General features: G+C 44.3%; 1 protein-coding gene across 3 annotated transcripts in view; it reads left to right on the forward strand.

The window, feature by feature from the left end:
• foxp4 (forkhead box P4) overlaps positions 1-27319 on the forward strand; it is a 91920-nt gene that overhangs the window by 49102 nt on the left and 15499 nt on the right. For 2 of the 3 annotated variants that reach the window (XM_034135020.1, XM_034135022.1), the window contains exons 3-10: positions 471-557; positions 11004-11126; positions 14054-14191; positions 17693-17831; positions 20553-20754; positions 22237-22335; positions 23716-23814; positions 26682-26769. In XM_034135020.1, coding sequence (XP_033990911.1) covers positions 471-557; positions 11004-11126; positions 14054-14191; positions 17693-17831; positions 20553-20754; positions 22237-22335; positions 23716-23814; positions 26682-26769 — 975 coding nt within the window. The remainder of the gene's footprint in view (positions 1-470; positions 558-11003; positions 11127-14053; positions 14192-17692; positions 17832-20552; positions 20755-22236; positions 22336-23715; positions 23815-26681; positions 26770-27319) is intronic. The other variant, XM_034135021.1, reaches the window with a different exon arrangement.

A 27319-nucleotide genomic window follows, 5' to 3' on the forward strand; every position in this document is an offset into this window, starting at 1 on the left:
AAAGGGAGAAGTAGGAAGAGGAGAAGGGAAGGGGGGTGGAAGTGGGAGAGTGGAGGCAGGATTGAGAAACAAAGAATGGAAAGGAGGAGATGATCAGAGTTTATGAGTGAAAGAAGGTTTTGGGATGTATTCAGTCACATGGACGCACAGACGCAGTTCCTGTGTGTGCGCCAGGTGGACGTCTCAGGTTAAAGGAAATCCGACCTGACAGCTTGGCAAAGGGAGAGTGCTCAGAGAGCGGTCTGTAGGGGAGTTTTAGTGCTTCTCCTTTTTATTCATTTAAGAAATAGTTTGTATGGGTGTTTTTTATTGAAACTGACCTTGCACACATGCAATTTACAAGAGTAAGGTGTGACTTTTGAAACGTGTGTCTCTATGATGAGTGTGTTGTTGTTTCATTCTGTAGATATTTCACTATGTGACAATGTGTGCACGATGAACATCTGATAATCTCTATTTCTCCCTCGTAGGCGCTCCAGGCAGCCAGACAGTTCCTCCTCCAGCAGGCCTCTGGACTCAACTCCCCTGGCAACGAGATCAAACAGAGCGCCCTGCAGGTCAGTAAACACACACACAAACAGACTGATGCACAACCAAAGTGCTGCTTTGTCACAATCGGTATAATATTAAACCCCTGGCTGCCGCAGCTTTGCCTTCGCCAACTTGCCACGTCCACCACACAGTGTGATATAGGCACATACTTTTCTCTCTCTCGCTCTCTCCCTCTGTCTGTGAGTGCATGTGTGTGTGATTGTTAATGTATGTGTGTGAATGAGGTCTTTGTAGTGATTGGGTAGTGAGCTGTTTTCAGAGTTAAATTCCACAGTAAGCGGAGAGAGAGGGGTTAGCAGGAGTGCAGGATCCCCACTGAAAGATACTTGAGGAGGACACACACACACACGCACGCACAGACACACACACGCACACACACATGTTGATGCATATCACACATGACATTACTTCTGGTGGTTCTTTAGAATGATGTGATGTTTGGTATACAGAAGTGTGATTTGTAGCCATGGCTCATATCAATAAAGTGGGGCCATGGGTCTACTAGAGCAGCAAGCAGTCTGCTGCAGAACTGCTCTTCTCATTACCGTCCAAAATGATAAACAGACAGCCGTAACACCACAATATGGGGAATAAAGAAAGATAAATAAAGGTGAAAAGGAGGGATGTGAGTCAGAAGCAACGATAAGGTCGGATTTCATTCTCAGCGTCTGCAGCTAGTAAGGTGCACTTGGGAAAAATGGGAAACTATTCACATTAAAAGCTGATAATACAAAGTCAATTGAGTGATATCTTGCAACGTTTACATGTAATAGGACATACAATTAATGCTTCATGGAAGCATTTTAATTTGTTCTCATAAATATTTGGTGTTGGCTCATGTTATTCCAGGAAAACTCATCTGGTGCAAATAAACTTTTATATGTCCAGCAGCAGGAAGAGGGGTTTGTTTGAAAATGAGCTGGGTGTTTAATATGAATATTATGAGTAGCCTTCATGATAGAGCAGACAAAGAAAAAAAAACTCAAACGTCATCAACGGAAAGACCAAAGAAAAAGATTTTGCCGTGTCGGCCACACAGTTTAATTGCCAAGTGACCTCTGGGATGTGCAAAAATGCCACAGAATTAATGACTGCTTATTACTGGAGATGTCAGAAAAGAAATAATAACGTATAAAAAGGGGGATCTTGCAGATTACACTTTAATCAAAACCCCAATTGGAAACGGAATCACTTTATTTACTTTGGATAGAAAATGTCAGTCAGAGAAATGATATGGTGACTTTAAAGGGGTCAGAGAATAAAATAAAAAATGTTTTATATAAGATCTTTATTGTTAAACATTCCAAGGATTTAAATATAATTTATACTATTAAACCAAAAAGAAATTGCATGTGTGCTTACATTAATATTAATACATGTGTCACAGAATTTCAAAACTGCTTATCTTTCTACCGCATTTCCTCCTTAAATCTTATCATTCACATGGTTCAAATCCACATTGGTGGTCGATCCAAATGGGTCAGTGTGTGTTATCAGACCCTTTCTCTGACCTGTGTCTCATACATATAGGACACAAGTGCTTTGCCCTCGAATGGGAATTGAATAAAATATAGCTTTTGTTTTAGAAAAAAAATCTTTCTCTGACTCACCCTAAAAAAACCCGAAAGAAATACAAAGTGAGGAAGTAAGAAAAAACAAGCACGTAAAGGGAACTGAAAGTTAAAATGTTATGTAAATCTGTTGTTTAGCAATAAACTGTAAGGAACGATACTTTTGAGTCTCTGTGAACGTTGACAATGGGTTAACCTGTAAGTATTCTGAGTTCAAACGCAGATTCATTTGACCTGCCTTATATGAATAACCTTACACTGTTTTCTCCTCTCTCTGTCTCAAACACACACACAAACACACCCCTCCTCTACTCCCTCCATATCTGTCTTGTTTGTTGGTGCCTGGCCTGGCTAGCCTCTCTGTACTCTCCAGGGCATCCACGCTACATCTCTGTTGTCTGAGCTGTCAGCTCACATAGCCCCAGATACCCTGCCAACACACACACACACTTTGATTTACATTTGTGTGTGTGTTTGTACTTGGATCCTCGCAGTCAGAAACACAGGCACAAATAACACAGCACAAAGCGTTGTTTCTGTGAAGCTACAGCTCTGAAGTTGTTTACGAGACCTCGCAACAAACCTGACTGCTAAGGTGGCGCACAGAGATCTCTTAATTACTGTAATTTAGAGGTTGACGATCATTATTGAAAATCGCACAGGACCTGCACTCGGTGGCTGTGATTGGAGCGGGCATCCGTCGGCCACAGAGAGGGTGAGTGAGCCTGGAGTGAGTGGAGCTAGACATTTAATCTGGTCACTTCTAAAGGTGGCAGTAAGCAACTGTACGGTGACACAGTGGCTCACATCAGGCACAAAATGGCCGTCCTCAGGTTGGTTCCTGCTGGGCTGCTCTCACACATGCAAATGAGCCTCAGCCAATAATGAGATCTTTAGGAGCTCGATAATTAGATTTTTCCCTTCTCTCTGAGGGAGAACGACAGAGGCAGACAGGGAGAGCGGGAAGACTTCTATTCGTGTCTTGACTTCTCTGGAGAAGCCTTGGTCTACACTGACAAGCCCCCGCCCCCCACTCTCCCTTAACCCCCCTTCCCCATCATATTTCTCTTCTTTTCTTTCTTTATAATAGAGGGGAGGATCTGAGCTGAGAGCAAAAGAAACTCTGAGATTATATCTGCTTTTTGATTGGTTGTTCAGAGATGGTTTCTGTGTTTGGCTGGCTGTGTGAGATGTTATCAAGCCACTGTGTGTGTGTGTGTGTGTGTGTGTGTGTGTGTGTGTGTGTGTGTGTGTGTGTGTGTGTGTGTGTGTGTGTGTGTGTGTGTGTGTGTGTGTGTGTGTGTGTGTGTGTGTGTGTGTGTGTGTGTGTGTGTGTGTGTGTGTGTGTGTGTGTGTGTGTGTGTGTGTGTGTGTGTGTGCGTGTGTCTGTGTGTCTGTGTTACTGTCATGTGTCACATTCAGGAGAAACTCGACAATGGCTCAAGTCTCTAGACAGGCAATTGCAGGATAAATTGATTGTGCGCTACAAAATTGTTGCTACAGTTGCTGAAAAGCACAATAATCAGAATAGTGTGAGGAGTTTGACGATTCAAAACGATAGAGGTGGTTTATTATGACGTTAGAAACAGTTTTACACGTATGTAAATAAAAATAATAGAAAATTGTGGATTTAAGAGGTTAAAGATGAAAAATCATGCACAACAAAACAGTCAGATATTGAAATGCTGTACTAACTTGGAGAGTCAATAAAAGTAACTAGTGGAAGAACCAGCGTGGAAGCCCATTCAGTTCCTGAATCAGTCTACAGTAAGTGAAAAAGGCATTTCCTTTTTAAGAGATTTCACTTGAAAGATACCTCTGCGGTATTTGGATAATTTCACTCTTTAGGTGTGTGTTTGTGGTAGGTATCGGACATAATTGGCCACAGTTAGCATAATTGCTTGTGGCACGCGTGCGACTGAGACAGTGTGCCAATTGGCGGATTACCCAGCATGATGCGTACCATGCCTCCATGACCTGCCACACGTTCTCTACAATGGACACACTTGGCACGCGCTTATACACTGGGTGGGCACAAGCAGACACATATACACCCACTTGGCAGACCCGCGGCTGGCACACTTAACACACTGCCACTTGGCATGCTCACATACAGATTAACGCACGTGCTTGGCTGTGGCCCATACGTATGTAATTGAATAGCGCGGTGTCCTGTTTTCATGTATTATGGAAGAGCTCGTTTAATTAGGAAAAAAATGAAAAGACTCATTAGAGATATGTTAATTAGCTTGCCTCTCTGCTCTCTGGAGAGCGCTGGCACCGGCACAGTGGGATGGAGGAAGAGAGGAAGGAAGAAACTGAGTCATGTCAGTCTTAAAGCAGAGAGAGAGTTTATTTCAATGAAAATACTTTTAATCAATATTACAGCCTTTATTCACCACATTTCTATATGTCGCTGAATAGTTTCTTGCCTTCCCCAGCTGCCTTATTTTAACTACTACATATTTATGAAAATCTACTGAACATAAGGATTCTGTGGCAGGGTTCAAAGTCTTTTAACTAATCAACAAAAGTATGTGGAAAGATGAGTGTTTAACCCCCCAGAGTCTGCGGTACTGAAGCGGTTCCTTCTCTTTTATTTCCTTTCAAAGTGTTTTTCCCAAAGCACTCCTTTTGTCCACTCAATGAAAGTGCTTAGTTGGCAGTTTCTCTTATTTGATGTGGAGGGAATTGGGGCTGCGTGTGTAGGTTAGTGTGTGTGTGTGTGTGTGTGTGTGTGTGTGTGTGTGTGTGTGTGTGTGTGTGTGTGTGTGTGTGTGTGTGTGTGTGTGTGTGTGTGTGTGTGTGTGTGTGTGTGTGTGTGTGTGTGTTGGGGGTGGTATGGGGTCCTGACAGTTTGTGAAGGGTGTATGGGAGGAGGTTGAGCAGCCCGTGGAATGGGTTTGGCTCTGGGCAGAGGGCTGGACAGACAGAGGGGAAGGATGGAGAGGAGAGGTTTGGGTCTGACCACTGAAGTGTGAAACTCTTATTTTGTGATTTGAAACATGAGTGAAATCAGTAATGAAATATGGTCGATAAAGGCCTCTCACACTTCCCAATGAAATGCCCCGAGTGTGAGTGTGTCTGTGTGTTTCGAGAAATGTGTTGTCATTTTATTCTGAAGCACTGGGGCGTTAGATGGTGTGAGGCGGCGGACGAGGGGAGAAGAAGGTAGGGGGGAGAGTGGGGGGGGGGGGGGGAGGATTTTCCACTTGAACTTACTGGTCTTTTACTGTCTGTATTTTTATTTCTCTGGCCCCTGTCAAGGAGAGCTCAGTTTTATGCGAATCCACATGAATTGTGTGTATGAGTTTGTGTTCATATATGAGCAAAGATCTCGACTCCCTGCCTTCCTCTGTGGGCTCAGGTGCCGCTACTGTCCTCACACCTTTATCATTTCATCTATTAATCCATCCTTACATGCTAGCATCAACACAACCACTCAGCCATCCTCCAACCTTCCTCTCAACTCCTTTATTCTTACCTTATCCCCCGCTCAGTTTGTTCTCAGAAAGCTGCCAAAACACACACCAGTTCATTTTAAATAAAGCCAAATATATTTGTAAATCATATGTGATGTAATAAATATTATTGTTAGAGATATGTGAAAACTACCAAATGCTTGCCAACTATGAACAACTTGGCAAACAAGCTGCCGTAGAAGCTCAAAATGAAGAAAGCTTCATGAACTCAACTTTTGATGAGCTGAGAAAAACAACCCTATTTTCAACTTGGTGACATTGTTGTCAGTTTAATAAATTGAGGAACCCAGGGAGAAACAATTGAGCATTTCATAATCACCACATTAAGCAATACATTGTTTCAACTAGAAAAAACAATTGCTTGCACATGTGGCTTCTACAAAAATGCATCAGAGGTAAAAGCAAATAGTTATAGATCGAAATGTACACACAAAGATAACAAATAAAATCAAACCTCCTTTGGCACATTAAGATTTTTGATTGACACGAGCTTACACACACACACACATTGCTCACAGACACACACAGAAACATTACTCAGCAGAACGTCTGAGGCGGTAAAATGCCTGTATCATCCCAACCCCACCTGGCTTCGCTCATCAGTTCCCCCCAGAGTAATGTGGCCCCTGGCCCCTCGGCAGATTAGCTGGAGGAGGGGTACTCACCACACACAATGGGGCCCTTTTACTTCCAGTGGAGACCTGGCCCTGAGCTCCAAACAACGCTCTCAGCACAGTGGGCGCTCCTTCTATTTCCCTTTTTCACTCAAATGCTTTTCTCCTCCGCTCCTCTGCTTTTCTCTTTCTAGCCCCTCACTCTCTCCCCCTTTACCCCCACCCACACCCCCATGTTCTCTTCTCATTTCTTGGCATGATGAGCACAGACAGGCTGTTTACCTGGAGGGACTGAGAGAGGGTAAGGAGCGATAGTGATGATAGCTGGTGAATAAACAACCAAAAATAAGGACGGGAGTTCACCGCACACCATTAAAGCCTTTACACAGCGAGACGCGGCGCAGTGCTGCTGCATTCTTAACGGGAGGCTCTCGTTTACCCCCCAGCCTGCAGGCAGCTACAGTGGCAGAAGAGGGTCATGCATTCATGCTATGTGCATGAATAAGCACAGATTTCCCCCTTTTTGACCACTAACTTGTTCACACTGCCAAATGAGTTGTGTGGCTATAGTAACTTCCAACAAGGATTGCAAATCTTGCAAAAGAAAAATCCCAAATCATTATAGCAATCGATTATTGACAAATAATGTAAGACAGAGGCCAGTTTTAATGCGCATATAGGTGTGTGTGTGTGTGTGTGTGTGTGTGTGTGTGTGTGTGTGTGTGTGTGTGTGTGTGTGTGTGTGTGTGTGTGTGTGTGTGTGTGTGTGTGTGTGTGTGTGTGTGTGTGTGTGTGTGTGTGTGTGTGTGTGTGTGTGTGTGTGTGTGTGTGTGTGTGTGTGTGTGGAAGAGAGGCAGGCGTCCCTTCCAGGGTGAGGTGGTAATGCTCAGTGACAAGGATAAACAGCGCTGGGGTTTGAGAGGGGGGGGTGAAGAGGAGGAGGAGGGGAGGAGGTCTGTGTCAGCCTCCCTCTCCTCCTCCTGCCTTCTTCTCTGTCATTTTTTCAATTATCCCTCTCTCCTGCGTGTCCCCATAGACCCAGAGGCAGGGCCCGCATCATTTAGACTGAGAGCCTGTTTAGATTCTGATTATAGCCTCCTTTCTTCTCACCACTCACTGCTGTCTCTCTCTCACTCTCTCTCACACACACACACACACACACACACACACACACACACACACACACACACACACACACATTTTGGGGGCACACTGGATCTTTTTAAAACTGTCACATGCTTTTTGTTTATTCTAAATGTGATCATTTGGTGTGCAAATGAAGTGATGGTTAGGGCTGTTGTGTTTCTTTATTATGAGGAAGGTGAATGTGTGAAATCCAAAGTTGGCCCTGAATGAGAGAAGATGCACACGTATAACCCGCCGGTCTCTATTCAAACACGGTGCTGCGCCGCACTGGGCTTATTCCCCCGGCTGCACCCTGGTTTAATATCAGATCGCCCTCCTTCCTCTCTTCATGAGGTTTCATCTGAAATGGAAAGTGGGGCTTTCCTCCTCGTTAGAATAAAAAGTCATCAAGGGAGGAGAGGAGAGAGGGATGGAGGCTCATTGAAATGCAAGTAACATCCCCCTTCTTTCTCTCCCTTCGCTCCTCTGGGACTCCATGCCTTTCTCCTCCTTCTCTTTCCCATCTTTAGGGCACTCTCTCGCTCCCTCTCCTTCTTTGTTAATCAGTTAAACTCCCTCTTCAAACAACCCCTCTAATTACTCCTCCACTCTCTGTAAACGACAAGGCTGTCTCTCGCTTCTCCTCTCCTCCCTCCTTCCCTCCCTACCCCCAGCTCCCTCTTTCCAAGACAGGGGTTGACCTCTGTCAGCCACCGAACCCTCAGAAATGCGTATGTGTGTGTTTGCACATAAGACTGATCCTTGCATTTAAACTATAGTGTGAGTGACATCTTTTGTTTTAAAATCCCATTATTATTATTAGTCGTTTCTTTAAACACCTGGATTTGTGTGTTTTCACTGTATCTCAACTTTAGGTCGACCAACATGCTGTGTGAGGATGTTTTGAGACTCTTTGCACACCTATCATCTATTTTTCATTCATTATTTCCTCTCTTCTTCCCTGTCTCCTTCATTTGGTTCACCTCCTTTTCTTTCCTTCACTGTGTGGATGGTAACCTTCCTTCTCCCCTCTCCCTGCTCTCCCCTCCACTCAAATCCCCCCCAAGCTTTACCTCTCTCCCACTAATCTAACACGCATCTCTCTCTTTTAAATTAACATGCAACATGAAAAAAATGGGGCGACAGCGGGAAAAAAATTAAATGCATTTAATAAATGGCTGACTTCAAATCGCCCGGCTTTTCAGACTCTCCCTATTCACAGTCCAATGAAAGGGGAGAAATCATTCACCGGGAGAGACAAAGCCGAATGAAAATATAATTCCGCATTGTGAAGCGCTTTTGTCCTGGCCCGTCAAATCGCTAATGGCGAGGCTTTTGTTTTGTGGCGGCGCTCTCAGGCTGGCGGTGTCGTATGGCGGTGGCAACGCATGCCCCATAATCACCACGCTTTGTGATATTAGATTATAGGGGCAATTAATGGCGTCAAACCTTAACTACTCAGCATTCAGCCTGCCACACACACATTCAGCCTTTAAACACATGCATACGTGCACATTTATGCAAACAAGTGTACACCCACACACATGCGTTTCAGTATATCAGCACTTGCGCACATGGGCGCGCGTTTGATTCTGGCGTCAGAGCATCATCCAGCACACAGAAAGGTGCTATAACTCCAGTAATTATTACGCCTGTGACTTAAAAATGTCAATGGCGGTGTGTATAAAATAGAATGTATGAGTTGTCAAGGAGGAAGAATGGGATGCACAAGAGCAATTAATTACAGCTTTTCATTTGGCAGCTTAGACTGACAAGGCCCAGCGGCGGGGGCAAGCTGGCATGACGCCAAGCTGCACCCGTCACCACCCCCCACCTTACTCATGACACCCCGCCACCCCATCCCCTCTGCCTGTTCCTTTACCAACTGCCACAACAGCACCCTTCCCCTGCCTCACCCCGCTCTGACTCTGTCTTTTCTTTTCCTTCTTCCCCCTCATCTCAAACAAACACTCTCTGGCGCTACAGCTCATTCATCTGCTATTCTCCATCCCTTCACCGTTACATGTGGCTGGGAGTGTGTTTGGTAAAGAGGAGACTGCTTTGATAAAGGCAGAGTGTGTGGCCACTGACAAACACACAGAGAGAAAAAGAGACAGAGAGGGATGGAAGGAGGGAGGCTTGGGCCAGGTGGGAATAGGGGTGTTAGTATTTATGGCCAATCTTGTTTACAAAATCCGATCCTTACAGATTTAATTTACCCCTGACAGCTTGTCTCCTTGTTTTTTGCCGCACAACTCCCTCTCCCATCAGCCTCCCTCTCTGCCTTAGGTGGAGAGTAGATAGACTGCTCTGAAGAGAGATCCGCACTGCCGGCACTTATGCAAGCCCACACACACACGCACGCACGCACGCACGCACGCACGCACGCACGCACGCACGCACACACACACACACACACACACACACACACACACACACACACACACACACACACACACACACACACACACACACACACACACAAGCCCACACACAGACGCACACTTTGACCATGTTGACCAGATTGATATTTCACCACAAAGTGAGTATAGATAAATGGCCAATTTCAGAGGTGATAACTCAAGCATGTATTTCCCTGTGACACAGCCACCCCCTTTTGACTGACAGGATTATTTGTATTGAGCAAGCATTATGGTTTATTAATGTACAGACAGAGAGGGAAGCCTGCAAACAGTGAGAAAATATCAGCTCTTGGACTTGATCTCACTCCCTTTCCTTCCCTAAATATCTCTCTGTGTCTGAAATGCTCTGTCTCTTTTAATCCCCATATTGTTTTCTCAAAGCTTAATTCAGTTAATAATCAAAGAAACACTTTGTCAGCAGTATTGTCTGTGTGGTTTTTCATATATTCGTTCTCCATTTATGCAAGGGTGTGAGTTTCTCAGTTCCTGATTTATGTGGTTAGTTTTCTTCAGTTTTGCAGTGTTTGTCATCAGATTAGCATCTATGCCCATCTCTGTGTACAATGCATGTGCTTTAAGAGTGCTTGCACAACACAACTGCAAGAATTACCAAGTACCCTCACAGTGTGTGTGTCTGTGCGTGTGTGTGTCTATGTCTTTGCCTGCCTGCAGCTCTATCTGATGAGATAGACATCTCATCAGATATCCACTTTGTTGTTCTTTTCTTCTTAGCCAGGCTTGACTGTGTGGAAAGAGAATCGGAGGATGTCCTAATCATGTGTTTATAAAAGCAGATAAGATTTTGTATTTCATAGGGAGATTGCCTATCTGTCCTTTTATCTGCCTGTTGTCACAGAAATTGCCAGTTTCAAAAAATGTTTCATCTTTTTACAATGCCCGCCTTGTGGAGGACTGTGTCAACAATATGTGTGTGCTGTGATGTCTATTTATCTTTGTCTGATGTTGCCAGCTCTTCTTAGCAGTGACTGACAACAGAGAATGAGACAACACACGTCTCTCACTTTACCTGTCCATACCAGCATACTGTACACCCTCCATTCACATTGTTTGTTTTGAGTTGAGCATTTAGTTGCAGGCACAGTCATGCTTAAAGCTCGCTGCGCCGGCTGGGCCTCTTCACACAAAGCTCAGCCCATTGATTGAGTTGTCCTACATTTGCAAGCCAGTGTGTACATTTAAATATACTAACATGTCTGTGTTCTGTGCTGCTTTTAGGTGCCTGTCTCCATGGCTATGATGAGTCCACAGATGATCACTCCTCAGCAGATGCAACAGATCCTGTCTCCCCCTCAGCTCCAGGCCCTGCTGCAGCAACAGCAGGCTCTAATGCTACAGCAGGTAAACACACACACACATTCACACACACATTAGAACTGTTGGACCCGGTCCCAGGCTGACATGTTTGGATGTGTCTGTTTTAGTAGGCGCTGACACACACTGGGCGTGATTGTGTTTTATTGAATGCTCGGAGATCTTTGAAGATAAATACACATCCACATATCCACTTATACACACATTGTCATTTGGAGTACCTCCACTTTAGCATTGTTGCTAGGAGAATGTGCATGCTCCCACCTGCACATATATAAACACACACATACACACAGACGCCTGTACGCTTCTCAGCATCACACAGTGAATCACAGTGATTCAGGGGTGTGTGTTGCTGATGCCCGGCAGGTGAGAGAAGGGTTGCCATGTCGACACAAACCAATAAACACTCTTCATCTGCAACAGATCTGTCAAATTGCAAGCCGCACCAACCTATGACCTCCTACCTACACACACAAAACACACACGCAACCTTGTAAAGGCTGAGAATAGGACTATTAACAGAGTGGGGATAGAGAAGTAATTACAGCATCTAGGATGTCTAGAAAACACATACATACACACACGCAGGCAAGGACAGAGCAGACAGAAGACTTAATAAGGAGCAGTAGCTTTAGGCGAGTATAAATTGCAGTGGGAAGATCTGACAACATGTATCATAATGGAAATGTGAAATGTGCTAGCTTTCTGGAAGCAGACATGCAGATGGGTAAGAACCTCTTCACCAGCTCTCGACAGAGAAAAAAAAAGAAATGGGAGGGTTGATAATACACACCCTCTCTCTCTCTCTCTCATTCACGTACTCTCACACACACACACACACACACACACACACACACACACACACACACACACACACACACACACACACACACACACACACACACACACACTATTAAAACCACTGAGTTTAACATTGCTCTCCCACTTAATTAACCACAGTATGGACTTGCTCATAGTGTATATCTGCAAATCAGGCACTTTTACACACACACACACACACACACACGGAACAATCAACCAACATATCACTCACTGAGGCATTACATTTCATATCCCCATGGCAATACAGCATTGTGTAAGAGTGTGTAAGTAAGGTTTACGGCCAACTGCTGCAGTGTTTATACGGGCACCCATTTGTGGATGTGTGTGCGTGTGTGTTTTAACCTTTAAGTTTTTTCTAACCTTTACTTATGCTACAGCTGCTTTGCCTTTATTTCTCAGTGTGTTCACTAAAGTCAAGGTCATGGTAATAGGCTGGAGAGGTGAATGCCTCACTTATACATACTCTTAATGCACAGAGCCACTGAATCAAATCATTAAAAAGACCTTAATTATCACTTAATTATTCCCTCATCTCACCACTCTCCAGCCAAGTGTGTGTGCGTGTGTGTGCGTGTGTGTGTGCATGTGCGTGCTTGCATATGCATGTGTCTGTGTGATGAGGAGGCGATCAGGGCTAGTGACGCGGAAAAGAGAGATTAACTCGGCCTAAGGAGCGATAAAAGAGAGGAGAGACAGATGGGAAAGAAAAAGCAGCAAGAAGGAATAAGTCCTGCATTTAAAATGAATTAAGGACAAGAAGGAACGTCGTCGTACAAAAGCACAGTAAATTATGCAAATTTGGAGCAATGGCTGGGACAAGATTGAAACTGGAAATGTAAAACAGCTTTGCACAAAAAGAGCAGGGCCATCACATTACGCAGACTGTGTAGCGAGGATGGGCAGTGGAGTGTAGTCTGCTCAATGTAGGGTCAGACGGATGAGAGACTGAAACAACTGCTGCACTGTGAAGTCATTCTCTGCTGAAAAGCCTCTTTGAACATTTGACGCACCATGAAACAAAGACAAACTGCAGACGGACACATGTACAGGCTGTTCTCAGGAGGATACCCCCCCTTACAGACACACACACACACACACACACACACACACACACACACACACAGTCACGGTCAGTGTGAGATTTTCAGTCCGCCTTGCTCTCCTCTCAGCAAGATTAGAATCTTAATGGAGCTTCCTGAGTAAATTAGTGATTAGTAAGTCAAACAAACAGGAAAGCTGCGGCCAGTCACAGGAGACTCTCTGTGTGTGTGTGTGTGTGTGTGTGTGTGTGTGTGTGTGTGTGTGTGTGTGTGTGTGTGTGTGTGTGTGTGTGTGTGTGTGTGTGTGTGTGTGTGTGTGTGTGTGTGTGTGTGTGTGTGTGTGTGTGTGTGTGTGTGTGTTTGCATATGCAAATCATGAATGCATGTCTGTGTGTTTCCTTAAATTAGACAGCAATGCTATATCCTGTAGATTAAATTATTCCACTAAGCATTTGCAGATGAAAATGAAGCACACATAAGACTGTCGAAAACACTTTCCTTTAAGTCCATCGCACAGATACAAACACACACACACACACACACACACACACACACACACAGTTCCAACTGGTGTTTAATGACAGCAGTACAGTTTGTACAGTAGGAGCTGGTATTTCGCAGAAGAATATTTCCATATGCATTTTTTCGCTGTAGGCCTAACGCGGTCCTGTTCAGTCACGTCCTGTGTGTGTGTGTCCAAGCAGGTTCAGCATTATATACAGTAGCTTTGACAATCATCTAACTGTACAACACAACTTGACACACTATAATAGATCTATAATATTCCCCAGCAGCCTTCTTTATCAGGTCTGTGTTTGCCTGCTGTACGTTTTGTCAATGAACTGCACAGAACCACAACAATACACTGCGGCCTTCCCTGAGAGGAATAGAAAGCAACTGCATTCCATGAGACTCCCATTCAAAGTGGCTGACTATGGCGGGGCATTTTACTGTCGGTCGACTGCGGTACGGTTGAGGTTGATACAAAGTGTGTTGTGATTCACATGCCTCATATTTCTCCATCTTCTCTCCCCTCCCTGCCTCCCCTCTTTCTGTGTCTGTCTCCAGTTACAGGAGTACTACAAGAAGCAGCAGGAGCAGTTGCATCTCCAGCTTCTGACTCAGCAGCAACAACAGCAGCAACAGCAGCAGCAGCAACAACAGCAGCAACAGCAGCAGCAGGCCGGGAAGCAAGCAGCAAAAGAGGTGAACTTCAGCAAGCACACACACTCAGCTCAAGCACACTCTGAAGTACACGAGGACCCTTAAACGCAGTAAAAGTGGTTGACATGGGACGAGCTGAAGAAAGAAATCCCATGAAGGATATAATGTATAGATATGTCTGCTCTCTTTTCCCCTCTCTTGTCACATCCTATGCTTCACTAGTTTATTGTTTTGTGTACAAGCTTGTCTAAATACAAGGATTAGTGAATATGGATTTTCATTTCTTCCAGCAGCATGCCATGCCGAGGCAGTGAAAGAGTGCTGCGCTAAGCCTTACGCTATCCTGCCAAAGTATTCATCTGCGCGCCTTTAGCTCTAAGCCCGAGGTGAAATCTGTCTGTAGGAGGGGTCTGCCACTCTTTTAATTGTCAATTAACCTCGCCAGCATTAAGAGCCTCCCTTGCTCTCCTTTCTCTGTCTCACACACACACAAATATGCATGAACACTATCCCAGGTTTAACCACAGCTGTGGTACAGAAGGAGATCAGAGGATCAACTAGGATCACATTGTGGCACAACAAAGAGGGTCTCTATCGATCAGGTTACTGATTGACTATATGTGTGTAACAGAGACATTTTGATGCTCCTGCACAAGCATTACGGAACATATAGAGGGCCATGCAGGAAACAGACTTAGGGAGAAGGGCCTCATGAGACTATTCATATAAACGCATGAGGAGACACATCCTAGATTTCTCCTTCTCTTCCTCGTCCCCCTTCTCCCAGTGGGCAGACCCCCCCCCCCCTCCCCCCTTACACCCCGCCCCACAAACTCTTCGCCGACAGCGGTCAACCAACTCGACCGTGACCAAAGCAAACCAGTTGTGGTTGACTCGCATGTTGAGAGGGTGTCTGCATCGCTTTCCCCCTTTCCCCCTCCTCTCTGCTGCTGTCCCACTTTTCAGGTTTGTTGTCCTGTAACAACGAGACAAGTGCAAACACTGGTCACACGGCTACACATACATGCAGAGAGGGAGAGGCTTGATGTGTGACGGTTCACTGCACAAACACACACACTTGAGGGAATATGCCTCCCCACAGAACTGCATACAGCTGATATGACTAAGGCCATTTTCAATAGTCAGTGGTTTTCAGTCGCCGCGAGCCGTCAATCAAAATCAAAAACACCTTTTTAGTCGACTCTCGTATCTGTCCTGGTCAAACAGCTGCTGTCAGATATCGAGGCAGGGGATGTGTTTCATTTGTGTTAGGCTTGGTCTGTTTGTGAGCCTGTCCTACACTTTGAGATAATCAGCAATCAGCTAGGGATATTTTCTCTCCAGCAATGAACTACTGGTGAGAGTAGTGTAGAAGAGGATTTGAACCAACTTCAGATTTGAGCAGGCCTTTTACACACACACATACAAAGAGGACAGAAGGAGACAAAGAAGATGGAGGAGGAAAGAGGGAGAATAGAACAGAAAATCTCTCCTTCGCCTTTCCACTGTTTGTGCTCCAGTGGTTGTGACTTTTTGCCCTTTTCCCTCTTTTCTGCAATTTCTCTTCACTTTCTTGTCTGCGTGGAAGTGATGCATTGAAAGAAAGAGTATGTATGTGTATGTCGAGTCAGTGTTTGTGTGTCGCCGGTGCATTTGGGACTGGTCAGGAGTCAGCTTAATGAAGTGGCTCTGACCATCACAAGAGATGTGTGCATGTGTGTGTCTGAGATTCTCCTCGACTGTGTGTGTGTGTGTGTGCGTGTGTGTGTCTGTGAGTATCCTTCTAGATGTGTGTGTGTGTGGGTGTGTGAATCTGTGTGACTGGCAGGCTCAGACACTGTGTGATGTGCTCATAAATCACATTGACAGCCTGTTACTGCGCTAGCTTTGGCCACTCAGCCACAGCTAATGTAAACAGAACACAGGCGCACACACACACACACACACACACACACACACACACACCCACACACACACACACACACACACACTCACACACACACTATGTGTGTTTTAAAGAACCATAGCCATATCTCAAGAGAGAATGAGGGACAGAGGGGGGAGTGGAAAAAAATAAAATGGACAGACAAGTAGAAAAGGAGGGGCAGGAGGTCTTGAGAGAGAGAAAAGAGAAAACAGTTCATTCAGGACATTTCATCATGATAGACCATTTATTGTAACAAATGAGAATTTGGCAGTTCACTTCAAAGAACTGAATCATGTAAGAATGACACAGATTTTGTCTATGACCACAACACCAATTGCCTTTGATAAAGTTTGCAATGAGTCTTTGTGGTCCTAGCATTCTCAGTTTAATGTGGATTCATTCCTCATCCCTTAGAAACTCTTTAATGAAAGATTTCCAGCAAATGATATGCTACGAATATTAAAAAACACTTTTTAACTTACTTGAAAGCTTATAGCTGAATTTCAATTGAAACAGCCGCTGGAAATTATGTTTCCCCTCTCTTTGTTTGAAACAGTTGTTGTGATAATTCCTCTACACCCCCCTAACAGCCCCCTCCCACTCGCAAACACACTGCCATCACACTTCTTCTCCCCAGGCACTAAGTCTGAAAGGAAGTGACCTATCTGCCCTTCCTGTGAGATCCTCGCTGTTCAAAGAGTTCCAGGCTGCCACTCTCTCTATCTCTCCCTCGCTCACACACACATACACACTCATGCACACACAATGAGCCGTTCTTCAAGTTGTATTTATTTATTTTTCCTCTCTACTTGTTATCTGCAAAAGATAAAGTCCATCTCTTTTGGGGGTTGGTCAGGGAGGGTTCAAACAGCCCAGGCCAGATTTGACCGAGACTGGGAGGGCAGGAAAGGGGACATTTATCACCGCAACACACACCGACATTATCGCCACGCGCCATGTAGTCTCTCCCACTCTCCCTTCAAACTCCCTCATTCCCTTTACCTCCTCCTCCTCGCAGCTTTCTTCTGTTTAATACAGGACTTTTATTTATTTTATATGGTGTTAGTCGACTTTATGCTTGAATTTGTTAGGATTGAATGATGTAATGGGACAGGCTGACCAATTTAATTCACAATAACAATACTGGGAAGGGCTTCTTTTTAGACGAAAGACGACAAAATCAAAGGCAGCTGTCTGGCAGTCGTGTGAAAACTATAATTCACACTTTTACAAAATGTTATTCTTTTTTATAGTTTGTTGTGAGGGCCAGAAGATTTCTGCAGAATTGCACTGGCTCAGTGTACTTTCATGGATTCTCTGCCAATATTAGCAGACGGCGTATTAATACAATGGTTGGCACTCTGCAAACTTTGATCACAAATTGACATATACATCAGTGGGTGGCCAATGGACCAGTGGGGGCTATATTAAAAAAAAAAAAAAAAAAAATCATGGATATCTGTATTTATAACCTATTTTCAGAATTAATAGAAATTATTTCAGAATTATTAAATAACTACAAAGAGTGAAAAAACTGAGTAAGGAAATAGGTGCGGATAACATAGAAGTAATACGTAACTTGATAACCTTTTCCCCCCTCTGTCTTTGGCCCTCAGCAGCTAGGCAGTAAGCAGTTGGCCTTCCAGCAGCAGCTGATCCAGATGCAGCAGCTTCAGCAGCAGCACATCCTCAACCTCCAGAGACAAGGCCTGGTACCACTGCAGCCCACCGCCGCCATGCAGTCTCTGCAGCAAGGTACGTGCACGTGGCGCGCCGGCACACACATTCATAAACAAACAACACTCAGTCACACAGACACATCCTGACAAACATGCATACACACATGGTCATAACTGAACACACACACATACACACTGGCCTGTACCCAGTGCCGCATGTGAAGCCTGTTAAGTTAATCAGCCTATAAAAGATAAAAGGAACCTGATTGGTGGGTTTGTGGAAGGTACTCATTTGGATAATAGGTAAAATATGCCACTAAGCCCCCTGCTTGGAGGTGTGTGCATGAGCTTTTGCGAGTGTGTGTGTGTGTGTACTTGAGATTAGCCAGACACATGAACATCATCGTTTTGCTATTGCTGTGCCCACTGGATATTGTTCTGTTGCTATATGTAACTGCTCCCACAGTCCCTTCTTTTTGTCAGCATGGTTTAAGAACGATAAATGTTGACTGTTTGCCGGCCCGCCCTAAGTGAACATGTGTGCATTTGTGTGTGTTTTTCTACACTTTTGCCTGTGCACAATAAAGTCTTAACGCATGCACACACACTACCTCACACGCAGAGAATGCTTTAGGGGCTCTCAAGTGGCCGTAACATTGCTAAAGCGCTGACTGAGTTGACCAAACAGACCCGTTTCCTTCCCTCCGTCTGTGTGATCTTTCTCTTTCTCTCATGCGTGGTCACATGCAAGTCACACACACAAGCACACACACTCATCGTCGCTCTGTTATTTGAACCTGCCAAAAACAAACATAAACCTAATCAAATCATTTTAACTTCAAAAGGTTTCATTTCAAATACTGCAGGACCCAACATTTTTACAGAAACCTGATCTATGCATGTGTGTGTTTATGTGCTAGAGGGCAGGGAGCGTGTGTGTGTGTGTGTGTGTGTGTGTGTGTGTGTGTGTGTGTGTGTGTGTGTGTGTGTGTGTGTGTGTGTGTGTGTGTGTTGTGTGTGTGTGTGTGTGTGTGTGTGTGTGTGTGTGTGTGTGTGTGTGTGTGTGTGTGTGTGTGTGTGTGTGTGTGTGTGTGTGTGTGTTTGTGGTTGTGTCCGCCAGAGGGTAAGTGGAATTAAAAGTTTACAGAGAGCAGGAAAAAAAACCCAGAGAAGATACAAATTAAAAACAAATAAAAAGACAGAAGCCACAGTTTTGGATAAAAGATGTGTTCATTTTCCGACAGATACAAACATTTGGCTCTGGCATCTCCTTCTCTTTCTCACTCTCTCCCTCCGTATCAGAGTGGAATTTCCCTGCAGTGTGAAAGAGCCGGTCCATTGTGACGGCTCAGCCAGGCGTGAGGCAGAGCATTCCTCTGACCAGCCATGCCACACAAACACACAAACACACATGCATAAACACTTGCACCTACACACATACACAACTGCACACACTATTGCCCCGCCTCAAAGGGCCGTTGTGTCCGGTGGGTAGCTGGTGGGGGGTGGACATGAGTGGGGTCCTGCTGTGGGTATTGTTTATTTCTCTTACTTGGAGGCTACTGAGTTCATGGCAAAAGAACAAAGAGCATTAAACTACTATCAATCAAAAAGTAGTTTCTATTGAGATTGTGTTTCAGCACTCAAATATAAATAAAATGCATTACATTTGACTTCATCCTGTTAGACCCCGCCTTCTTAGTAACTAAAAGCCATGTAAATCAATGAAAAGACAGCCTGATGTGGGTGTGTATGTTTTTACAGTAAGCAAACATACTCTCATCCTCACAAATACTTTGTAGGTGACAACACTAGATTGGGGTAATTGTGAGAGGACATTTTCACCTGAATAAAATACACATAAAATCAAAAAGCTTTGTTTAAAAGTCGGTCCAGCTCCTGGCTGCTTACTGTTTAAGTTTGTTTCTAAACTGCTGACTGCTGACAGAAACAAAATATCAGTTCTTATCAAATTACATTTTTAGCTTCTTATTTGTTATTGAATAATTGTTTATGTGCTTTCTGATAAGTCAAAAGAGGAAACGCTTTATCTAACAACCGTCTAGCTACTTTACAGTTTCACTCTTATATGTACAGAAATCTATTGCACACACCGCCTCATTCCTCCAGAGTGAGAACTTTTGTTTTGGCGGGACCACAGAAGAATGCAGACAAAGCAGACATAATATTTGGATTGCTGCAAGGTCTCTTTAGGTGTGTGCGTGTAGTGTGTGTGCCGTTGTGTGTGTGTGCGTGCATACGTGCATGGTAAGATCCATTGGAGTAGGCTGCGGCATTTTAGGCGTCTCTCTAACTGTGAAATTGGAGCAGAAATAACAAAGCTGCAACTAGAGAGAACTCAAAGTGTGCACCCACCCTGTTCAGACAAATAGTGGTAGTGACAGGAGCAGTGGTGCTGGTGGCTAGTAGCAATTGCCAACAGAGATTAGGAAATAGTTGAGGAACAGTGAATATCTAGAAAGATAACAAAAACATGCAGAAATTAACCTCTTGTCTGTTTTAGTTTGTTTTATTTTCCTCTTTCATAACCACTCCCAGAGGACATTAATAGTTGTGTTTTTTGTGGATTAGAAAAGCAAGTCACAGCTCTCTATGACATCAGTTTATTTACAGTGTGTCTGTATGTGGTTGAAATTGTCTCATCTGAATTTATGTGAACCAAATGTATTCTTGTTATAATAAGCTTCACTATCATTTGATCACATTTGCACTGAACATGTGAAACTTATCAAGGAGAGTATTGCAGCCAAGTGAACTGTGCATTCCTTCTTTGCAGCGATGTGTCCGTCAGACCTCCAACAGCTGTGGAAGGAGGTGTCGGGGGTGCAGAGCAGTGAGGAGGCCCTGAAACATGCCGAGGGCCTGGACTTGAGCACCAACAGCTCTAACTCTACCTCAGCCTTCCCCAAAGCTGCCAGTGCTCACATCCCACTGCACAGCCTGGTCAACGGACAGAACCACACCCCAAAGAGAGACAGGTACAGTAAAGTATAGAACGTAAAAATACTTAAAGGGATTGTTTGGAATTTTTTAAGTGGGGTTGTATGACATACTTATATAAAGTCAGTGTATAACACAGCAGTAGAAAGCAATTCCTATTTCGAGTAACAGATAGGAATAATGCACAGAAGCAAAATGATGTATTGATATGGGTGGGGCTTCAGGGAAACATCTGTTAACCACCTAAAGAAAGGCCCATCTAAAACAAAACAAAATTCACTTAAAATGTACCCTATAATCAGAATATTTTCACCACTTTACTTTGCCGTCAGAACATCCTTTCAATAGAGAGGCGAAGTCCCGCCCCATCTACTTCCGACCCATGGGACCTTATTTCGGAAAAATTATGTATTGAAGTCAATGGGGAGAGAAAGATTATCTTTCGATCCGGTTTGAATTGTGCCACGAATTACACATATGATGTTTGTCAATCTTAAAAAATAATTTCCATGTCAAAAAAGTCACAGTTTGTCGTAAAACTGTTGAAATATAAGACTATGAAAAATACTCAACTAGAAAGACTACAAATCCCAGAATCCCGGTCACGCATGCTGGCTCTTACGAACCAACTAACTCCCCTTTTGTGTATGTACAGCTCTCAACATGCCCAGACTTGTAGTGATTTTCACCTCTTTTAATACTTTTCGCCTCATTCTGAAAGAAAGAAGTGAAATGTGCCAACGTGACGGCCGTCTTGCTGTGTGGTGCGAGACGAGAGATGTAGTTCATTGAGCGGTTTCACACAAAAAAAAGTGTTACTTCACAGTTTTACGACACATTTGAATTTTTTTTACTTGCAAAATGATCTTTTAAATTAACAAACATCATATGTGTAATTCGTGGCACAATTCAAACGGAATCGAAAGATAATCTTTCTCTCCCCATTGACTTTTTTCGAAATAAGGTCCCATGGAGCTCCCCCGGAAAGGGAGGGACTTCGCCTCTCTATTGAGAAACTTAAACTATGCTCTCTTCAAAGCTTTGGAAACAACAGTTACCACTATTCCTTTAAAATGTTTACATTGTGACAGTGCATCTGTCCTCTGTGTGACCTGCAGTCAAGTCACACACTCTTGCTATGTAATTTTGAGGATGAGTTCTTAACTTTTAGCTTTAAGATGTTCCTCCATACCTACGCACGTAAACACAAAACATTCACATGCAGCATACCACACATCACCATGGTGCAAACGTCTCTCCGCTCATTTGATAGGAGGTGTGTTGGGTTCAGTATGTTCCTCCAGTGTACTGTCAACCACATGCAAGTATAGTATAGATGAGAGGAGAGGATGGTGGAAAATTAATTTGTTCGATTCTATATTTGTAAATCAGTATTTGCTGTAGACATAAATTCCTTGTTACCTGTGTTGACATACATGTGCTTGTACTACACTTACGGTTTGAGTGCTGTGTATCACATGGCTTTATTTGCTTCTCATTAGCTTGTCTTTGTCTTTTAGAGCCCGACTGTTTGAGTGGATATCCTCCTTCACCAAGGCAGACATTGGAGATGAACATGTCCCCCTTTACTCCAAAAGTGGCCACACCCCCAGCAGCCAGTGAGTAGCACATTCACACTCACACATACACAAACATGGGAGGATATGACGAAGACAGGGACACTACTGGGAGGGTGGTCTAAACACTGATTCACTGTTTGCTCCAGGGGCATTGCTGACCCTGACCTCTGACCTCATTTTAGACCTGCTATTAGTGTTCACACTAAAGCTGTATTATGCTACCCGTACACCAACAGAATTGGCTTTTGATGATACACAGAGGGTAGCATTAGTGTGTTAGCCTGCTAAGCTAATGCATGGCTGATGTGGAAGAGAATGTGGTCGCCAGCAGTTTGTCATGTCTGCTGTCTGAGCTGCTTCTGAGTTGACTCAACCACAGCCAGCATACACACACACACACACACACACACACAGACACACACACACACACACACCACCACACACACACATACACACACACACACACACACACACACACATACACACACCACACACACACACACACACACACACACACACACCAAGATCCAACCTCAGCCAGCACATATGATCAGGAAGAGTCAGAAGGGAGAGGGAGAGAGACATGTTTCCATCTGCGAGACAAATGGTTTTTGTTAGACAACCTTCTGATGTTGATTTGGGAGAATCCCCATCCCAGTCCCCCCACACACACGTGCACACACATACACAGTGATGTAAATATATGTGGAGACAGCCGTCGTCGGCGATGGTCCAGGTCTGAACCACATCTGCTACTGGACCTGCCCCACACACACACACACATACACACACACACATGCACGAGCACAGTTATTCTACACTGGGCCCAAACCAAACCTGGCTCAGTCTTCCATTGCCACACACAAATACACAACCGCTCATAAATATGCACAGATGTACGCACAGAAACACACGTGCACGCACACGTAAGCTCACCACAAAAGAACAACCAGCACATGACGGCACCCGCCGCCAATCAGTCATGGCTGGTTGGTCCTGTGCCGAGTCTGTGTCAACTCCTGAAACATAAGAACACACACCAACACTAGCACACACACATCACATACGGCAAGGACAGAAAGACAGGTCATGGACTTGAAAATGTGCCTCTGAGGTTGCTGGACCAATTCCCTTAGCTGCCTGGCTTCTGTAACTGACCCCACTCTGCTCTATCCTCCTCTCTCTGCACTTGGCTTACTGAACTGTTCAAACTAATGACTGCTAACCAGACTCAGATGGCTGTAGTGATGCTTCTGCAGTTCGTTTTCTACGTCTAGTTTTGTGTGCCAGAGTGCGATATATTAAACCTTTGCTTCTTATCTGAGGAAGGAGTTGTTTTATTTGCTGTTTATTTTATGAACATAACAATAGATGAAAATTGTGACATGTGTTTTACTACCTACCTCTTCTTGTGTGCAGTCATGAGGAGCATGCCGGCTCCCATCCTCTCTACGGCCATGGAGAGTGTAAATGGCCTGGCTGTGAAGCACTGTGTGAGGACATGGGACAGTTTATCAAGTAAGTTAACAACCACCCAAAAATATGAAATATTGTGCAAAGGATGGGGTTGCAGATACACTAAAAAAATACATTTACTATAGTACCTTGAGGTTCTGCATAAAGTATATTCAAAACAGCACACCTGTTATAGTGAATGGCTTTTGGATGTGTTTAGCATGGAGAAAACAACATTTCTAGACAGGCTCAATTATTTATTAACAAAACCTCACAAAGATAAACATTTTTATAATCTTCTAACTTCAGCATTTTGTGCTGACCAATTTTATCTGCCAATGTGCAAACCCAAGAATTTACACCTAAATCAGATTTAGGACCACATGAAACGTCCTTAAATTGTATCACTCATTCGTAAACAAACGCCAGGGATTTTTTTTTAAAAGCTCAACAATGCTAGCAGCTAGTAGCATTGGAGGAAAATTACACATGACACATTCTTTGACTCAGATCACCAGTACTAGCAAAAGATGAAGCAGAGCTAAAAAAAATGTGTGCTTAATGAGTGTCAGTCATGATCATCAGCCATGTTTCCGATTGGCTCACTAATTCATCAGTTGCAATCAGTTGCATCACATTTGCTCTGAGGCACATTATTGCATACAGGTACACACACAGACACAACATCTGTCTAGGATTTATTCATCATCCTCCTACAACACTATTCCTCTTCCCTTTTGTTCCTTTGTTAATATTTGTCACCAAGTATTTCCCTCATTTAGTTGTGTTATTGTCTTTGTATGTTTTGTAAGCTTTTTCTTTGAAAGGTCAAGCACATTGTTTCACTGCTTAATAGAAAAATTACTGTTAATTAGCTCATCCACACGCACATCTTTTTGTTACCGCAACAAAAGTAAATACATCAAACACACTTCCCTTTCACTTATTCCCTCTGCCACCTTCATGTTAGTTTGGAGTCACTGGGGGATGTTGATGCAGTCTCTGGCCTTGACATTCTGCTACCTCCTCCTCTGTCACACACTGTACAGCGGACTTCCCCGTGGCACTACTGCTGCTAACGAGGGCTTTACAAAGCCTTTAATGAAGCCCTAAACAAACTCACACTCTCATTATCGGTGTGGAACTCGTAACTATTTGAGCAACGGAGATATTAATAAGCAGGGGTGATGAAATACGTACTCATACACACACATTATCACAGAAGCGTGCGTGGTGATTGTGATGGCATCGGACAGTCAGATCAAAGCGAGCAGGCAGGCTGGGAAAGTTTGAAGAGGAAAGCTGTTGTTTGGTGTCTTATTTCACGTAGCCCCGGGGCAGATGGAGGGAGAAAGCGTGTGTGTGTGTGTGTGTGTGTGTGTGTGTGTGTGTGTGTGTGTGTGTGTGTGTGTGTGTGTGTGTGTGTGTGTGTGTGTGTGTGTGTGTGTGTGTGTGTGTGTGTGTGTGTGTGTGTGTGTGTGTGTGTGTGTGTGTGTGTGTGTGTGTGTGTGTGTGTGTAGAGAAAGAGGGAGATGAAGAAGAAAAAAAGAGGCAGTGACAGATAATGCCGTCAGTCCGACAGTGCGCTCCCTTCCAGCCAGCCTTAGTCATCGCCCCAGGAGGGAAAAAGGGTAGAGCAGAAGAACAGAGGCGGGAGATACTCCACTATTTCAGGCCTTTCTTCTCTTCTCTTCTCTGGTCCCACCTCCCCTCCCTCCCCGTCCTCTGGTATAATACTCTGGCTGTGGTCGGTAGAGCTGGGTGTAATGTGGGTTAAAGCCTTGTCTGCCAGCACTCAGAGGAGTAAACAGAGCCTCATTGTCGGGACACATCGAAAAAAAACCTGCTACTGTTTATGGCCCGGCTATAGAGAGAGGGGAGGGTTTTAGGGGCAGATTTTGGTTGGAATGAGTGTGAATCATAGGCATTTAGGGAGTTGCGGGGGAAGACGAGTGGGAAGGGGAGAGTGGACAGAAGTACAAGGCATTGGGAGAGAGAGCTTAGCACAGAGTGAAATAGAGAGTCAGGGGTGAGATCATGTTTTTGTTATTATTATCGTGCACTTGTTGAGCCGTCTATCTGACTGGATTAGCCATGCCATGACATCATTGTTTTTGTTTCATTTCTAGACTTCGTCTGATATTGCCTAACTTTTTTTGCTTTCTTAAAGACACACACACACACACACTCAGTAGTCACACACTCTACACACATTTCTTCTTGTACATATCACAATAAACAAGTCAGGAAAGTGGCTTTGTGAAGATTACTCGGATTGTAACTTAACACCACAGGATATAGTGAAACTCACTCTGATACACCGACACACACAACTACACACACACACACACACACACCGTGCATGCAGCAGCAACCTGTGAATAACCTTGGCGATGACAGAGCAGAGAGAAAGGGATGGAGGAAGAGAGACAGGGAGGGGTGGGCTGGGAAAGATCAGAAGGTCCCGGGTCCTCCCACATTGGAGGAAACAAACAGCGCCACCATTCACACATACACACACGTCCATGCACACGCACACACATGCGCAGCAGTGTTAATATGTGGAGTGGAGTTTAGCTAACAGAGAGTCTTCAGATAAGGCTTTGTGCGATAACACATGAGCTCATATCCAGGTGGTTGTCTTGGATCACGGCTCGCTGAGCACCAATGAAGTATACACACACAAAACACAGCTGCTGCGTACTTCACTAGACAAAATAAACCTCCAAGATTATGATTTATTTTTACAGCTCTGAAACAGCTCATAACGCAGTTTAAATAAAAGTGCAAGAGTGGGGTTGTGTTACTTCATTATCCGGGACATGGTCATTGATTTAACAAGGATGCTGTTCATTTAATCAAACTTTGGAACTTTGAGTGATGTTTTCGTGGATATCAATTTACCCTCTTGCATTTCCCCTCACCTCCAGGCACTTGAACAATGAGCACGCCCTCGATGACCGCAGCACTGCTCAGTGCCGAGTCCAGATGCAGGTGGTCCAGCAACTGGAAATACAGGTGAGTCACATACAGACAACCACATTACATCCACTTACAAACTAAGTCTCGAAGACTGTTCCAGCCAGTCAATGGCAGTAACTTGTCTGAAGCAGGGCAGAGTTTATGGAGAGCAGTGGAGCTTGTAATTTAAAAGGAGCAGTCGGCAGAGAAGCTGCCATCGCTGCTCCAATTATAAAGCTGCTCTGGTCACCAGAAAGATAGAGCGAGGCTGAGAGGAGGAGGGAGAGAGAGAAGAGAAAAGAGAGAGAGAGATGAGCCAGAACGCGGAGGACGGCACGGCCTCTCTTGTTCTCAAAGTGGTTCATGCACGCATACTCTTGAAACATCTGAATGCTCCGGCAAAAGCAAAACACCAACACTGGACAAGAAGTGAAATTCTGTTCTCACACAGTACGTAAGAAAAGTGAAAACACAATGGCCGCCTGTTCACACACACACATCTTGACATAGTTTCTAAAGCACTTCAGAATACCCTGTTCACATCGCTGCGTAATATGTGTGTGCGCTGTCCAGCATTAGGGTGAGCATTGTGTTTGGTGGCGGTGGT

The sequence above is a fragment of the Trematomus bernacchii genome, unplaced genomic scaffold, assembly GCF_902827165.1.
Source record: "Trematomus bernacchii unplaced genomic scaffold, fTreBer1.1, whole genome shotgun sequence".
NCBI lineage: Eukaryota > Metazoa > Chordata > Actinopteri > Perciformes > Nototheniidae > Trematomus > Trematomus bernacchii.